At 49.3% G+C, this 17,578-nt stretch overlaps 2 protein-coding genes across 2 annotated transcripts; one reads left to right on the forward strand and one right to left on the reverse strand.

Moving 5' to 3' along the window:
- Positions 1-8,911: 8,911 nt before the first annotated feature.
- LOC120368112 (glucokinase regulatory protein-like) lies at positions 8,912-11,787 on the reverse strand. Its single transcript, XM_039480081.2, has 7 exons — positions 11,691-11,787; positions 11,237-11,392; positions 11,006-11,074; positions 10,322-10,390; positions 9,847-9,920; positions 9,436-9,502; positions 8,912-9,276 (listed from the first exon to the last, which is right to left on the reverse strand). Exons 1-7 carry the CDS (start codon positions 11,748-11,750, stop codon positions 9,202-9,204), a joined length of 570 nt encoding a protein of 189 aa, XP_039336015.2. The 5' UTR covers positions 11,751-11,787; the 3' UTR covers positions 8,912-9,201.
- Positions 11,788-14,009: 2,222 nt separating this feature from the next.
- LOC120368484 (fibronectin type III domain-containing protein 4-like) lies at positions 14,010-16,830 on the forward strand. Its single transcript, XM_074395113.1, is given in 8 exon segments — positions 14,010-14,327; positions 14,500-14,644; positions 14,723-14,838; positions 15,047-15,251; positions 15,716-15,805; positions 16,399-16,449; positions 16,452-16,522; positions 16,710-16,830. Coding segments are annotated over 7 exon segments (690 nt in total). The 5' UTR covers positions 14,010-14,327; positions 14,500-14,523; the 3' UTR covers positions 16,746-16,830.
- Positions 16,831-17,578: the final 748 nt, after the last annotated feature.

Here is a 17,578-nt window from a genome sequence, read left to right on the forward strand (position 1 = left end):
TGTGCAGCCATTAAAAGTCAAAATGAACTTCCTTTTTGAAGCCAAAGATTATAGTTTTAGTGTTAAGCCCCTAGGCAGATATTTAGGGGAAGAGTCAAAATTTACTATTGTAAAGAAAAAGCAGTTCCTAAGTGCTGTTTACCCTGATCTGTTCCAGTTGTGCTGGATTCGTCACCTTCCTCTTCTTGCAGTTTCCCAGAAGTCACTTTTAACCACTTTTAATTTCTGGTGGTTAACCTCTGTGTTTAAGTGATATGCGTATATAACTATTTCTTGATGTATGAGTTTTAGACAATGTATCTTTTTCCTGATTTCAAAGGTAATACAACATATTATCAAACATTAAGCGAATACAGTAAAGCACAAAGGAAATACAGCTGAGGGAAATGATCCATGTACTTATCACTCATAGGCTTCCTGGAATTATTTAGAAAAGCATTTTTAAACTGGCAGTGGATAACTAAATAGGGATCATATTTTTGTGTGTCATTTAAAAATGACAAAAACTCTTATTTGACAGTAAAGGCTCTTGGCTTCTGTTGGAGGAATGGGAAACTGTCTCAATTTGTACAGTTTGTCATTTTTGTAAATAAATTTACTTTTGTTTGTAAAAAAAAAAAGAAAGAAAGAAAGAAAAAATAATGGCATTTAAAAGCCACAATTTAGCAATCATCATAGCAGTAATTATTTTGTGCAAGAAATGTCACAAAATGTTACAACTAGTGGGTGAAATTCAGAGGAGGAGTGGGGATATTTACATAGTTACATAATATCTCCTCATAAAATGCTTATTAATTAAAAGGGGCAAATAGTAACTGTATAATAGGGAATCCTGGCAGATACCATCTGAATCAAGTGCTCAAAGTTAACATTGCCAGTAATGGGTCAAGGCAATGTCATCATATGCACCTGTGGGATAACGTGAAAAGACCACAGCGTCAGTTCTGTGTACCACCTGAATCTAATCATGAGACAGTAGACAAACCTGAATTGAAGGACTGTCTGCAAATTAACTTGCCTGGACTACCAGAGTCTGTTAAAGCATTAAGGTCATTAAGGTCATGAATGGACTGCGGAACTTTAGATAGCAGACTAAAGAGATATGACGATGAAGTGCAACCCAGGATCTGGGTTGGATCCTTTTGCTGTAACGGTCATTCTCAGGACAGTTGGCAAAACTTGAATGGGGTCCTTAGATTAACAGTATATGCGCCGGGCGCGGTGGCTCAAGCCTGTAATCCCAGCACTTTGGGAGGCTGAGGCGGGTGGATCACGAGGTCAAGAGATCGAGACCATCCCGGTCAACACAGTGAAACCCCGTCTCTACTAAAAATACAAAAAATTAGCTGGGCATGGTGGCACATGCCTGTAATCCTAGCTACTCAGGAGGCTGAGGCAGGAGAATTGCCTGAACCCAGGAGGCGGAGGTTGCAGTGAGCCAAGATTGCGCCATTGCACTCCAACCTGGGTAACAAGAGTGAAACTCTATCTCAAAAAAAAAAAAAAAAAAAAGAGTATATGCAAGTTCTTAGTGCAATATCCTTCTTGCAGCTGTTCTGTGAGTTTTATTTATTCCTTTTAAATGTGTTTTTGAGATGGAGTCTCACTCTGGAACCCAGGCTAGAGTGCAGTGGCATGATCTTGGCTCACTGCAACCTGTGCCTCCTAGGTTCAAGCAATTCTCCTGCCTCAGCTTCCCGAGTAGCTGGGATTACAGGCACCCAGCACCATGCCCAGCTTATTTTTTGTATTCTTAGTAGAAGCGGGGCTTTACCACGTCAGCCAGGCTGGTCTCAAACTCCTGATCTCAGGTGATCCAGTTGCCTCAGCCTTCCAAAGCGCTGAGACTATAGATGTGAGCCACCATGCCAGGCCTGTTCTGTGAGGTTTTTGTTTGTTTGTTTGTTTGTTTTGAGAGGGAGTCTGGCTCTGTCACCTAAGCTGGAGTGCAGTGGTACAATCTTGGCTCACTGCAACCTCTGATTCCCAGGTTCAAACAATTCTCCTGCCTCAGCCTCCCGAGTAGCTGGGATTACAGGCATGTGCCACCGCAACTGGCTAACTTTTGTATTCTTCGAAGGGACAGGATTTCACTATGTTGGCCAGGCTGGTCTCGAACTCTTGACCTCATGATCTGCCCGCCTTGGCCTCCTAAAGTGCTGGGATTACAGGCGTGAGCTACTGTGCCTGGCCCTGTTCTATGAGTTTTCAATTATTTAAAAAGTAAAAAAAAAATACTTGGGTGGGCACAGTATTGGTTGGTTGGCTCACACCTGTAATCCCAGCACTTTGGGAGGCCGAGGTAGGCAGATCACTTGAAGTATGGAGTTTGAGACCAGCCTGACTAATATGGAGAAACCCTGTCTCTACTAAAAATACAAAAAAAAAAAAAAAAAAAAAAATTAGTCAGGCATGGTGGCACATGCCTATAATCCCAGCTATTCAGGAGGCTGAGGCAGGAGAAAAGCTTGAACCGAGGAGGCAGAGGTTGCTGTGAGCCAAGATCACTCCTTTGCACTCCAGCCTGGGCAACCACAGTGAAACTCTGTCTCTAAATAAATAAATAAATACAAATAAAAAAATAGCGGAGTGGGAGGGGGTGGCAGGTGCCTGTAATCCCAGCTACTCTGGAAGCTGAGGCAGGAGAATCGCTTGAACCCAGGAGGCAGCAGTTGCAGTGAGCCGAGGTCGTGCCATTACACTCCAGCCTAGGCAGCAGAGTGAGACTCTGTCTCAAATAAAATACAATAAAATAAAATAAACACACAACAAAAACCATAAACAGTGTGTCTGACTCATCCGTCCTCATGCCTTCCAGGCCCATCTCGCCTGCCAATCATTTGTGCGACTTTCCAGAATCACTTTCCTTTTCTTGGCCTACTTTTCCCTATTGCAAAATAAGGGCTTTGGATATAACAAATAATCACTTCAGGCTGGCATAGTGGCTCATGCCTGTCATCCCAGCACTTTGGGGGGGCTGAGATGGGGAGATTGCTCGATGCCAGGAGTTTGCAACCAGCCTGGACAGTATAGCAAGACCCCAATTCTACAAAAAATACAAAAACTAGTTGGGCATAGATACAGGTGGCATGCACCTCAGTCCCAGCTACTTGGGAGGCTGAGGTGGGAAGATACTTGAGCCCAGGAGTAGGAGGTTACAGCTATGATTGCTCCACTGCACTCCAAGCTGAGTGTCAACCATTTTTAATTATTGTCATTAATCAAAAACTAATAACAATAATCATCATCATCACTTTGGTTTCCTAGTCCAAAGAGGGAAGCACCCCGCCCCTCCCTCCACCATGTTGTGAAGAAGGGAAACCACCAGGGTGCCTTCGAATGGCTTTGTGCCCTCTTTGTGCTCTACTACTCCGGAGCCCAACCCTAGTGTCACATAAACAGTGAGGCCCCAGTGCTGGGCCTATTGAAGAGCAGGCCCACTGTGAGGATGGCTCTGAATAACAAAGCTGGGACTGAGATTCTCACACTTCAGTGAGTAGTCCCAGAGATCACCTGGAGGGAGCAGGCATGGTGGCTCATACCTATAATCCCAGCATTTTGGGAGGCCAGGGAAGGCAGATCACTTTAAGGTCAGGAGTTCAAGACCAGCCCGGCCAACATTGTGAAACCCTGCCTCTACTGAAAACATACAAAAATTAGCCAGGCATGGTGCCATGTGTGTGTAATCCCAGCTACCTGGGAGGCTGAGGTAAGAGAATCCCTTGAACCTGGGAAGTGGAGGTTGCAGGGAGCCAAGATTGTGTAACTGCACTCTAGCCTGTGCAACAAGAGTGAAACTCCATCTCAAAAAAAAAAAAGAAAAAAGAAAAAGAAATTGGCCAGGCACAGTGGCTTGCTCACACCTGTAATCCCAGCACTTTGGGAGGCTGAGGTGGGTCGATCATGAGGTCAGGAGTTTGAGACTAGCCTGGCCAACATGGTGAAACCTCATTTCTACTAAAAATACAAAAATTAGCTGGGTGTGGTGGCATGTGCCCGTAATCCCAGCTACTCACGAGGCTGAGGCAGGAGAATTGCTTGAACCCAGGATACAGAGGTTGCAGTGAGCCAAGATCACACCACTGCACTCCAGCCTGGGCAACAGAGTGAGACTACATCTCAAAAAAAAGAAAAGGAAAAAGAAATCACCAGAAGGTGCTCATTTACGCTTATTTTTTTTTTTTTGTCTTTTTGTTTTTTTCCTTTTTGTGGAGAACAGGGTCTCGCTATGTTGCCCAGGCAGGTCTCGAACTCCTGGGCTCAAGCTATCCTCCCGCCTCTGCCTCCCTAAGAGCTGGGATTACAGGCGTGAGCCACAGCGCCCGGCCAGAAGGTGCTCATTTAAGTTCAAGACTGCAGTGAGCTATGATTGCCCCACTGCACTCCAGCCTGGGTGACAGAGCAAGACTCTGTCATAAACAAAACAAAACAAAACAAAAAAACCCACACTTATCATTATCCAACGTGCAATAAGTTTTCTTGTTTAAATAAGTCTTTCTTACCACGCTAGAATGTTAAGCACCATGAAGACAGGGACTTTTTTTTTTTTGAGACCGTCTCACTCTGTTACCCAGGCTGGAATGCAGCCATCTTGACTCACTGCAACCTCTGCCTTCTGGATTCAAGCAATTCTCCTGCCTCAACTCTCCCAGGTAGCTGGGATTACAGGTGCACACCAGCATGCCCAGCTAATTTTGGGGGTATTTTTAGTAGAGATGGGGTTTCGTCATTTTGACCAACTTGGTCTTGAATTCCTGGCCTCAAGTGATTCACCTGCCTAAGCCTCTGAAAGTGCTGGGATTACACGCATGAGCCACCGCACCCAGCCAGGGATTGTCTTTTCTGTTCATTGCTATATTCCCAGCACTTAGAACGTTACCTGGAACGTACAGGTCCCCAAATCAAAGGACCCTCGGGAGCCAGGCTAGCTTTGGAGGTTCCAGGCAGGCTCAGGGATTAGGTCTGGGCCCGAGGAATCCAGGATCCACTGGAGACAATCTGGACTCTGCGACTATGTGGTGGGAGCAACAGCACGTCCCCGCCAGCTCCCTTCCCAGGGGAGGCATGGTGGGCTGCAGTCTTACTGCCAGCAGCCCAGTCCTTGGGTCTAGACCTGCCATTCCCCATCCACACCATCTCACGCTCACCTGACTCTGAGCGCTCTCTTGTCCAGATCCCCCCTACCTTTGAGATGCTGCAATGCCCTGGTCCACAGTCTTATGGGCAGCTAATAACAGGGTTTCCAGCAGGATCTTGGTGGCACTTCCACCCTTCATCTGGGAGGAGCTGCTGAGACCCTCAGGCTGAAGAAGGCGAAGACACCCAAGAGGAACTGGGAGAGGATGAAGACTCCGGAGACCGCTTGTTAGCGACCCCCGGCCGTGCATGTGATAGTACTGCTGGCCCCCAGTGTGCCTGTGAGGAAGGGTGCTGGGGTGCGCTTGACTAAGAGGAAGAGTGGAAAGAGGGAAAAGGCCTCCTCTGGTCATTCCTGGGTATATATTCAGGACTTTCTGGGGACGAAGTCACAGTGACTGGGTCTCTTGTCAGCTGGGTCAAGGGTTTTTCATAAAGTGCTTTCCTTTTCTTTCTTTTTGTTTTTGAGACAGAGTCTTGCTCTGCCACCCAGACTGGAGTGCAGTGGTGCGATCTTGGCTCACTGCAACCTCCACCTCCCAAATTCAAGTGATTCTCCTGCCTCAGCCTCCCAAGTAACTGGGATTACAGGAACCTGCCACCATACCTGGCTAATTTTTATATTTTTAGTAGAGATATGGTTTTACCATGTTGGCCAGGCTGGTCTCAAACTCTTGACCCCAAGTGATCTGCCCACCTTGGCCTCTCAAAGTACTGGTATTACAGGCATGAGACATCACACTTGGCGCAGAGAGCACTTTTCTTTCCAAGAAATTTCTCCCCCACCTCCGTCACCTCCACCAATTTCTGTGGTAGTTTATCAGTCCAAATACCACATGTCACATGCTTTGGACAGACCAATGAAGCAGCTGTTGCAGGGTCCAGATGTGGAACACAGCACACCGGACAGCAAAGAGATTCCAGCAAACAGAATGATAACAGTAGTGACTGAGAAAAGATTGAAAGTCAACATTTGCAGAGAGGAGGAAAGAGAGATGAGTATTTGGGAGGTCAAAGCTACGGAATTCCTATGTCATATGGAATTCTACCTTCCTATCTTACAAAAGGAAGATGGAGGAGAAAGTCTCAGATCGCATGGCCATCACTGGTAGAGGGAGGCACTGGCTGGAATTTGGCTAAGGCCCAAGTGAGGAGAAACGGGGCTAGTGAAATGTATCCAGAAGCCAGATGAGAAAAAAGGAACAGGAGAAAACAGCTTTCAAGCTAAGAAGGGCCAGCCAATTTTGGAGAGGATTTAGAAGGCAAAATGAAACAAAACTGCACCCCATTTTTTAAAGCCCATATTTAAAATGTAAATACATAAGACAGACTGAGACATAACCGTGGCTATTCAACACTGTCTATATATAGATGGCAAAGAGCTTCTTTAAACAGAAACTGCCCCCGACCACTAAAGTGCTTAATGATTACCGATTTGAGAGACAGAGTTGGAATCAAGATGAAACATCTTAAGGTGAAAAAGTAAATGGGAAAATAGGATTTGGTTTATAACATTTTAGCTGACTCACAATGCCTCAGGAATTTAAACAAGATGTAACAGAACCTAAAATCAGAGGCCCCAAGGAGGTGGCAAGCAGTTCCCAGGCGTTGAGGGGTTGGAGAACATGAAAAAGGAGAAGCCCTACCCTGATGGTAGGATTGAGCACAAAAGCTGTCTGTTTCTCCTGCATTTTCTGCATCCGCTCTGCCACTTGTCGGAATGTTGAATTCCAGTCTTCAACGGGGTCATTTCTGGGGTCCAGAGAGACACAAGGTGGGGAGATTGTCTGTGAGGATTTCAAAGAAGGACCTCAGCTGGGAGTCATGATCAAAGACTTGAGGATTGAGGTCAGAGGTCAACAACTTCACACAGACTTATGCTTTGGAGCTTTTAGAGGCACTGTGTCCCTGAACCCCAAGGACGGGGGTTAATAAAACATTCAGCACCTCAAGCCCAGAACAAAGCCAACACTCCAGTTTAAAGTTCCAGCCTGAGACCCAAACTGTCTTGTATAAGCCCCAGTGCCATGGCCACAGTAACCTCACCCTCTGCAGGCCCCTTAGGGAATGCCTGTCATTCAAATGTCAAAGTTGCCACCTTATTTTCCATCTTAAGGTTCATCAGAAGCCCTTCCCATTCACAGAAATACATTCTGGAAATCCCTTCAAAGAGTGAACCCTCAGTACTGGAGGGAGGGATAACAGTGAGGGAACCAAGCTGCAAGGTAGATGGAGCACCTCGCAGTTGTTAAACATTCCTTGAATGAATTGATCAGGAACAAATCAATGTGTTAATAATGCAGACTTGTTATCTGCTTAGTTACAAAGCATGGAATCTCAAAGAATGAGGATCTTCTTTAGTTGATTTCTTTTTTTTTTTTTGAGACGGAGTTTTCGCTCTTGTTACCCAGGCTGGAGTGCAATGGTGCGATCTTGGCTCACCGCAACCTCCGCCTCCTGTGTTCAGGCAATTCTCCTGCCTCAGCCTCCCAAGTAGCTGGGACTACAGGCGTGCACCACCATGCCCAGCTAATTTTTGTATTTTTAGTAGAGACGGGGTTTCACCATGTTGACCAGGATGGTCTCGATCTCTTGACCTCATGATCCACCCGTCTCGGCCTCCCAAAGTGCTGGGATTATAGGCGTGAGCCACCGCGCTCGGCTTCTTTAGTTGATTTCTAATGGCTTTGGTAAAGGATAATTTGTGAATCGTCCATTATGGCAGGACCTCAAAGAGTTAGTTACCTCTGTACACGGCACCCCACATTTCGCCTTACCATCCCATCCTGTAAAGTTTCCATCCCTTCTTGAACTATTTTTGTATCACTGCTAGGGCAGATGAGTTTCACATATTTCATGTCCATTGTGTAAAATGTCTTCTGTCATTTGTCCTCAAACTATTTCTGAAACTTGCTAGAGATCTAAGAAAGAGGAGACTAAAGCAGAAAGCAGAGACAGGGTTCATATTGTATGGTTTAACGTCTAGATTCCTAAACACAGCTGGGCATCCAAATAATCTGGGGAGTTTTGTTTTTTATAACTACCCATTTCTGGGTACCACATCCACCCTAAGATTCAGATTCAGTAGTTCTGGAGTGGAGCCCCAAAATTTGTATTTTTAGAAAGCTTCCCAGATGAGTCTGAAAATCAGCCAAGTTTGGGAGCCACTGATTTAAGGAACAACTGGAAGATCTCCACGCCTACACTGTTTTGAAATTCTTCATTTCGCTTAGTCATAGGGCCTGAAATTAGCATCCACTGCAGCAGATACAATTTTGGTGAAGGAGGGCCCTCCATGAAAAGGATCAGGGTTAGGGTATTTCAGATTCATTTACACCATCGTATGAATTATACAGCCTAGAATCTGGGAGGTGGAAAAGCACCTTTCAAAAAAACCCGCTGGTCTCCCTTCCCAAGGCCACCGCTAAATATAAAAAGCTGCTCTAAAATCATCACCAAGCCTCTGCCGCATCCCTCTGGTGTCAAGAAGCCCTCAGCTTTGTCAGGTGGCCCACTCCAATGGTTTATTTAGCAGAGTTCCCCAATTCTGGCTCTGCATCAGAATCTCCAGGGATGCTTTCAAAAAATAGATATTTCAGGGCCTTACTCCAAACCTACAAAACCAGACCTCTTACACAAGGAACTAAGAATCTTCTTTATTTTTCTGTAACATTCCCCCAATGGAGCTCATGCACAGAACCACATCTGAGCATGGCAGGGGGAGGCTGCAGCGAGCTGAGATCACACCATTGCACTGCAGCCTGGGTGACAGAGCGAGACTTCATCTCAAAATAAATAAAACAGGCAGCTGGCTGCATTGGCCAGCCACTATAGTTCACTTACCCCTGGACCAGTCCACCTATCTTGGTTGTTGATTGATTGATACAGTTATTCTGAAACAGAATCCCTTCCCCATCTTCCCACGTTCATAAAACTCGATCCAAGTTAGTGAAACGAAAACCAAAATTCCTTGAGCAAACTTCCTGCTTTCTAGCACCCACCTCATTGATCTAGCTCCCATGCTATTCCATTCCCACTCACTTCCTGTCTCTAAAATTCATCCACTCAACCCATCTTTCTACTCACAGAGAGTCCCACAGAAATGCCAACGACAATCACCCTCTTCTTCCCGGCGGCCACCTAGGAGAGGAGGATGGACAACGTGGTGTAACTGGGAGGATTCCAGGCCAGGAACAGGGGAGGGAGGGAACAGGCTTTGGCTGAATGCTGGGGCTTTTATGTCCCCATGAGAAGGAACAGATAGAGGTCTCTGGTCAGGTAGCAGTGGGAAGCACAGACCTTCTTCAGTTCCTCAATCCCGTGCAAGGCACTGTCTTCCGTCCCCTCCCTAGAGGCCACCACAGACCTAAGAGGACAGACTCGAGGTCAGTGGCACTGGCTGGGAAGCAGAAGCCTATGGTTTATTAGGGCAGGCTACATTAAGAGATGGGAATAAAGGGAAAACTGTCATTGAATCAGCACCCATTGTTTGTTGGGCACCATGACAGACACTCCACAGAGTTGAAAAACCCAAATACCTACAACAGCCGGTCAGGCAACATAAGTATGTAAAGTGGACCAAGTGTAAGGCAATAAGGAATGGGGGGACTAAGGCGAGCTGGGCACGATCTCTGCCTAAAGGCATTCAACTCAATTTCTAAGAAGCACCATTCAGGCCAAACAAAATATTCACAGGCTAGCTTGGCTTACCTGTCACCCCCTGCAATGAGGTAGGTGTAAAGAGGTTTCTGTCCCAGACCCTTCATCAGCTGATTAAAGGACACCTGTCAAGGGGGAGAGGATGTGAAGGGGTAATGACAGAGAAGAAACAATTATCCTGGATGTTCAACTCCTAGAGGACAGAGACTATGTAATGATTCTCTTAGACCAGTGCTTAACGCAGTCCTACATGGAATGTGGCGCTTAAAGCTGCCACTTGGGGATGATTAGTTGGCGGTGCATGGGATGTAGAGACATTGACAACAGACTGGTGGGACTCAGATGGGCTCAGAAGAAATGGGACTTCATGGTGACGTCTAGCTTTTGGAAGAGAGAGAGAGAGCCGGGCTTGGAGTCCAGGTCGAGTGAGGGGGGCACCTGGGAGCTCAGTTATGGTGATCTTTATGGTCCTGAGGGTCACCTCAAGAAGTGGAGAGGGAAGAAAACCGGGGACCAGGGTGCTCACCGACATGAGGAATGCCATCCGGCCAGAGGTGCCCCCTCCACTCAATACAACCAGCCCCCCATCTGGCTCCTGAAGAAGGAAAAAAGCATATATCACCAGGCCCTGGCTTAGGTTGGGGGAAGCATATTCTTAGTCAGTAATGCAAGAGGAACTGAAAAGACTCCTTATCCCTCCTCTCATCACAAAGGTGAACAAATACACGCAGTGTAGTGTAGCAAAAAGACACGGATTAGAGAAACCAGTTTGACTCCCATGTCTTGCTCCACTACTTATTCAAATCCTTACTTATCCCTGAAAGAACTGAGAGCAGCTTTGTCATCTAAATGAAAGTACATAATAAAAGCAGCGTTATCCAGCAATTATTAGCTGGGTGTATTTGAGCGAGCTACAGTGATTGTCTTTCTAAGCATTTGTTTTTTCATCTGATAAAAACAAACAAACAGAAATCATATCAACTTCACAGGTTTTTGTGAGGGTAATAGCTGTGAAAGTAGATTATCAATTATAAAGTATTAAGCAGGTAAGTTATTATTAATAATAAGATAAAAATAAGGACCCAAAAGGGAGGATCTCCAAAAGGGACAAAGGAGAATGAGATCTATTTTTTTGGTGAAATAGACACCAAAAAAAAGGAGAAAGAGGGAAACAGAAAAGCTGAGGCAGGGAGCAGAAGGAAGGTGGTACCTTCAGCACTTCCTGAACTTTTCCAGCCACTTGCACCATGGTGGTCAGAATGGATTCGCTGTAGAGTCTCTGCAGGGAACAGGCAGGAATCAGAAGCCAAGAAGAGGCGGACGGTGGATGGGGGAGGAGGTCTCGGAGTTTCCAATATCAGGAGCCATGGTCAGGGAGGGCAGAGGTGGGATTGGGGTTGGCATGTTTATTTGCAGGGTCCAGGGCACGGGTCTGGGTTACCTGGTATGTGGGCAGGGCTTGCCCCTCCTCCTGGAAGATCTCAGCATCACGTTGCCCCAGCAGTCGAACAATTTTCTCAGCATCTGCTTTGTCTAGGTCCCGGGTCAGTGGATTTGACTTCTCTGTGATTGGCACAGCTGCCTCATACCCAGACAACTAGAAGGAAGAGGCGACAAGGAAGGAGCAGGAAGCCACCGCCTCATTCATGCCTGCTGAGCTGGAGGTGGGAGTGGCAGCAGGCACAGAGTTTGTACACACACACACACACACACACACACACACACACACACACCCCACACCAGAAACTCAGCCTGCACTTGCTACTCCAGGCATATTAGGGAAAGAATATCAGGAAAGAAAAAGAGGTGAGCAGAAACCCAGGGCAGAGGGAAGACTGGATGAAGAATAATTCTAGGAATCAGCACGGAAAGCCAACATGGAGAAGGGGTCTCACCTCCCACTGGCCAGGCTCTGGGGTCTCAATGACGTGTTGAAACCGTTTTGTGGCTGGCATGGTCCCGCGCTGTGGATACACTGTTCTGCCTGCCTCTTCAGCTGCACAAACCCCTCTGGTCACAGTGACTCTGCTTCCAGTTGGCAGGGCCTTACCTGAGCCACAGTGATGATTAACCCAAGCACCCTGGGCTCTCAGGGCACCCCCCACCCCATACCACCACCTGCACCACCCTTTCCTGGTCACTAGGCCCCAGCCTTCTGGTAACCTCAGGGAAACTCCTCTTTGCATTCACCCTGACTCCCCAGCCACTGCTTTGGCCCCTGAAGAGGAAGACCTGAGGCTCGTGACTCTTGCCCTACAGGGACAATGCCCTCTTCTCCGGAGGACCTAGAGCCTGGGAGTGCAGGACAACACCCAGGGCAGTGAGAATCCCTGGGCAGGTGTCCTCCAAGGCCAGAGATCAGGTCTACAGGTCAGAAGTCAGAGGACCTGGCCCATGACTTGATCACATGCTCCACAGGCAAAGTCCCACTGGTCCCATTTTACCCTCTCCTCTCAGAAAGGAAGGCAGCTGAAGCTTCTGAGCCCCAAGTGTGCACACACTGTATTGAATATTACAGCTGGAAAAATGCCACAGAGACAGAAATACTGCATGGAGAATTAGAAACCAAAGGATCTGCCCTAAACACAATGTTAGCCAGCAGCTATTTACACTGAACAAGACACTTTTCACAGACAGTAATTCATGGGATACACCAACACGAAGATGTTGGCCAATATCGACACCTTCATTTTTCAGATGATGAAACAGGCTCCGAGTAGTTGAGCTGGTTGCTTAAGATCACACAGCTGGACAAATTGGGACTCACACCCAGGTTCTCACTCCAGCAGACTTCAAGCTCAACCAAAGCATGAAATAATGTAAGGGCTTACATGCTTATTGAGCAAAGGAAGTAACCAAAAAATTGGTGCAAATTTACGATCATGATCCATTCACACATTGTTGTGAGATTTATGTATTTATTTATTTATTTAGAGACAGAGTTTCGCTCTTGTTATCCAGGCTGGAGTGCAATGGCGCCATCTCGGCTCACCGCAACCTCCGCCTCCTGGGTTCAGGCAATTCTCCTGCCTCAGCCTCCTGAGTAGCTGGGATTACAGGCACGTGCCACCATGCCCAGCTAATTTTTTGTATTTTTAGTAGAGACGGGGTTTCACCAGGTTGACCAGGATGGTCTCGATCTCTTGACCTCATGATCCACCCGCCTCGGCCTCCCAAAGTGCTGGGATTACAGGCTTAAGGGATCGCACCCTGTTGTGAGATTTAAAAAGATCTTTCCCCAGCATTGGTTCATTTGAGCCTCACAACAACCCTGTGAAGTTTCACTTGCTTTGCTTTACATGTGGGAAACCTGCGGTACAGATAAACCAATTTCTCCAAAACCACACTGTAAGTGGCAGAGCTTTAGAAAAACAAAAACCAAAACGAACAAACAAAAAAGACAGAAAGGAATAATTTTTTTTTTTTTTTTAAGCCATAGGTCGGCTGGGCGCGGTGGCTCACGCCTGTAATCCCAGCACTTTGGGAGGTCAAGGCGGGTGGATCACAAGGTCAAGAGATCGAGACCATCCTGGTCAACATGGTGAAACCCCGTCTCTACTAAAAGTGCAAAAAATTAGCTGGGCATGGTGGCAGGTGCCTGTAATCCCAGCTACTCAGGAGACTGAGGCAGGAGAATTGCCTGAACCAAGGAGTCGGAGGTTGCGGTGAGCCGAGATCGCGCCATTGCACTCCAGCCTGGGTGACAAGAGCCAAACTCCGTCTCAAAAAAAAAAAAAAAAAAAAAAAAAAAAAGATGCTCAATAAACATTTGCTGAATAAAAGAATGAATGAGAAAGCGAACGGAATGAAATCAGATTATGAATGGGAAAGAGACTTAAAAGCTGACGCAGTCTGTAAGTAACGGATTGTTAAAGCAATTATTATCTCCATGACTCTGTCCGCTCTCCTCCTAGCCCCTCGGGCACTGGAGGTGGAATTCCTCCTCCCAACTTGGCTCTTCCACGCGGGGAGGAAGGGGCTCTCCCAGGTGCCGGAGACCCTCGCACCCGAGCCTCCCCCGACGCCCCCGCCGGCTCCTCCGCCTGAGCTGGGAGAGAGAAGGGATAAGGGATGGAGGCGCCGGAGGCGCCATTGGGAGGGTCGTGGGAGGAGCCCCGACAGGACGGAGGTGGGGGGCTGAAGGGGAATGACGGCGGCCAGAACCCCGGCGGGGCGGAGCGGGCCCGCGCGTCCCGGTCGGGGCCAGCGCTGCAGAAGGCGGCTGGCTCTCCGGGACGGTCATATCCCGCTGCAGGGGCGGGCGGACGCCGCCGCACTGCCTCCCGCACCGCGGACCCAGGCCAGCGTCCGGGCAACGCCCCCCGCCCCGGGACAGACTCCCCGCCCGCCCGAGCTCTGGGGGCTCCGCAGACCCGCGCCCGCTCGGCCCGCAGCTCGGGGCCCCGCGCTGCCCGCCTCGCCGGGCCCGCGCCAGGATGGGGTAGGGGCAGCGCCACCGAGTCGGGCGATGGGCCGCCCTCTGGACACCGAGCAGCCCCCGGAGGCCTGACCGACCGCGAAAACCGGCGGAGGTGGGTGTGGGCAGGGCTGACCGCGCTCTGGGGGCGCCCGGGCAATGCGGGGGCGGGAGGACGCGGGGAAAATAAGGCTGTTGTGAGCTGTAGGGAGCCCAGGAGAGCTGCTACCCTCCCCCTCGTGCGTTCTGGGCAGTCCTTGACCCCCCACAACTCCTGCGACCTCCAGGAGCCCCGCCTGGATGTCAAGCGGATGCCCCAGTGCCCCCCCAGCGGACTCGGTGGGGACATGGCTTCGCTGATGCCCCTTTCCCCATATCTAAGCCCCACGGTCCTCCTGCAGGTCAGCTGTGACCTGGGCTTCGTGCCAGCAGGTGAGTAGAGGGGAACGGGGCTGAGGGTCCACCAGAGCTAGTCAGAGGGTGAACCTATTAACACCCTGGCTCCTGCAGACCGGCCTCCCTCTCCTGTGAATGTGACGGTCACTCACCTCAGAGCCAACTGGGCCACTGTGTCCTGGGACGTCCCAGAAGGCAACATCGTCATTGGCTACTCCATTTCCCAGCAAGTATGAATCACCCTTCTGCTCCCCCAACCTGTGTCCTTGGATTTCTGCACATTCCTTCACTTAGGTGGGGGGATCTGGAAGCAGGGCAGCTCAGGCTGCCCTTTTCACGCCACTCCCACGGAGTGCTTGGATGTTGAAGAGTCTCGGCTGAGCCTTGTGGCCTGGCACTGGGTTGAGGCTGTCCTCCTCTCTCCTCATCTCCCTGCAGCGGCAGAATGGCCCCGGGCAGCGTGTGATTCGGGAGGTGAACACCACCACCCGGGCTTGTGCCCTCTGGGGCCTGGCTGAAGACAGTGACTACACGGTGCAGGTCAGGAGCATCGGCCTTCGGGGAGAGAGCCCCCCAGGGCCCCGGGTGCACTTTCGAACTCTCAAGGGCTCTGACCGGCTACCTTCAAACAGCTCAGGCCCAGGTGAGGGTCTGTGCTGTTGGATTCTTTGGCTGCTTACCCGGCTTGCAGCCTCTTACTTCCCCAAGACAAGAAACAGTCTAGCTGAGGTGAATAGGATGATTTAATTCATTGTACTGCCAGGAAAGGAAGGAAAAGCAGGTGAGAAGGGGTCTGGGTATAGACAGGCTGCTATTGAGCACAGACAGGCTGGTACTGAGTTGTTCAGGGGAAAGGCTTCTAAGCTTCCTGTTACCCAACTTCACATCAGCTGCAGCCTGCATGAGTGAGTAATTAACCTGCAGCCATCTGCTTTTTGGTCGCTAACCACCTGTCCACCAGGCTTCCTCCCAGGGAAAGGCTACCCTACACTCCAAGGGCAACATTATGACGGTCTGCCCTCTCTAATCCCCAGCATCTCCATCCTGCATATGTCTGCACAGAGAGCTATTCCCCAGTAACCTGGAGTCTGCCTTCTCCCTTCTCAGGTGACATCACAGTGGAGGGTCTTGATGGAGAGCGACCACTGCAGACTGGGGAAGTGGTCATCACTGTGGTGGTGTTGCTCGTGTGGGCTGGTGAGTAAGCAGCTAGACAGCGGACCAGGGACTCAGTAAAGGTGGGAGGTGGCAAAGGTTGTCAGGAGAAAAAGAAGTGAGAGAATTGAGCTGGTCGAGGTGGCTCATGCCTGTAATTCCAGCACTTTGGGAGGCTGAGGCAGGCAGATCACCTGAGGTTAGGAGTTTGAGACCAGCCTGGCCAACATGGTGAAACCCCATCTCTAGTAAAAATATGAAAATTAGTGGGATGTGGTGAAGGACGCCTGTAATCCCAGCTACTAGGGAGGGTGAGGCAGGAGAATCGCTTGAACTCAGGAGGTGAAAGTTGCAGTGAGCTGAGATTGTGCCACTGCACCCCAACCTGGGTGACAGACTGAGACTCTGTCTCAAAGGAAAAAAAAAGAGATGTGAAAGAAATGGAGTGGGGAGATACTCAGTTGAGAAGGGATGATTCGAAGTTTGCAGAGAGGGAGAGGAGGCTGTTGAGAGCCCAGAGAGGAGGACTGCATTGGGCACCAGGAATTCAGGATGTTCTTCACGGATTTTTCTAGAAGCCATGTGGGTATCTACCTGTTGGGGGAGATGAAGGCTCAGACTGTATTGTGTTTCAGCTGTAATTGGGCTGTTCTGCCGTCAGTGTGACATCATCAAGGACAACGACTCCACAACAATTCCAAGGAGAAGGGAAAGGGGCCAGAACAGAGTCCTCAGGGAAGGCCAGTGGGGACAAGACAGGTGATGTGGGGGCCAGTGAGGGCAGAAAGGGTGCTTTTGCCCCCGAGGGGCAGCCAGGGAAAGGAAGAAGGTCAAAGAGGGGCAGAAAAAGCTGGAGAATGGAAGACCTGGGATGGGGGAGGCTGGAGAGAAAGGGTGGCACCTATTACCTTCCTGAAATTGAGACTCAGACCATTTTCTTTCACAGAAAAAGTCACCATCCATCAACACCATCGACGTTTGAGGGAAGAAACACAGCCAGAAGAGAGATGCACTAACAACTTGGGGATGGGGGTGGGGTCAGGGAAAGCCCAAGATGGTGATCTGCTGGAGACTCCGAGGGTAATAACACGCCCACAATCTCAGGCCTGGTACCCATCCTCTTTCCACCGTGAGCAGAGCCAGTCTGTTAAGAGTCTGTGCCCCTGGACCTGGGGAGCGGATATCAGATGGGACATCTCCTCCCATCCCCTGGTCCAGGGGAGAGTCACTTGTTCTACCCTATCCCATTAGGTCCCAAATGGGGGCCCCATTCCACCTGTATCAGGACTCTCAGCATCCCCAGCTGCCCCCACATCTTGCCTCTGGGCCTCAGAGGGCGGTGTTTCTGTGGGTACTCCTCTTTCCCCAGCAAACAAAAGGAATTGTCACAGCCTAGAGGCAGATGCTGCACTGCACTACTCCAGTGTCTTCCATGGAGCCTCAGGTGCTCCCCCTCTCACCTGGCAGCCCCTTCAGCTGCCAGTGATCTCACTCCTTGGACATTTTTCCGATAAAGGTTCGTGGACAAACTGGAGCTGACTGCATAGTATGCCGAAGACATTTCCTCACCTCGTCTCTCTCCTGACCCTCCAAGGGCCCCTCACACCACCACCTACTTGACAGGAGCGGATTCTCATTGCAAGGTGTAGTCATACTCCACCCTGGGATAGGGACCAGGAAGAAGAGGTGTAGAAAACTAGAACCCCAGATTCTGTTGCTTTGTTGGGTGAGAAGGAGAAAAAGACAAGAGAAAGATTAAGTTCCAGCACCACTGGAGACTAAGGCATGTCATATGAGAGGGCAGTAGCTTTTTTA

The sequence above is a fragment of the Saimiri boliviensis genome, chromosome 1 (genome assembly GCF_048565385.1).
Source record: "Saimiri boliviensis isolate mSaiBol1 chromosome 1, mSaiBol1.pri, whole genome shotgun sequence".
In the NCBI taxonomy this organism is placed as follows: domain Eukaryota; kingdom Metazoa; phylum Chordata; class Mammalia; order Primates; family Cebidae; genus Saimiri; species Saimiri boliviensis.

Coding starts and splice junctions, on each gene's coding strand:
- LOC120368112 (XM_039480081.2), bottom strand. CDS start 11,750: ATGCCAGCCACAAAACGGTTTCAACACGTCATTGAGACCCCAGAGCCT. Junction 10,391..11,005: donor AAGTTCAGGAAGTGCTGAAG/GTACCACCTTCC, acceptor TTCCTTCTTCAG/GAGCCAGATGGGGGGCTGGT. Junction 9,921..10,321: donor GGATGGCATTCCTCATGTCG/GTGAGCACCCTG, acceptor CCCCCTTGACAG/GTGTCCTTTAATCAGCTGAT.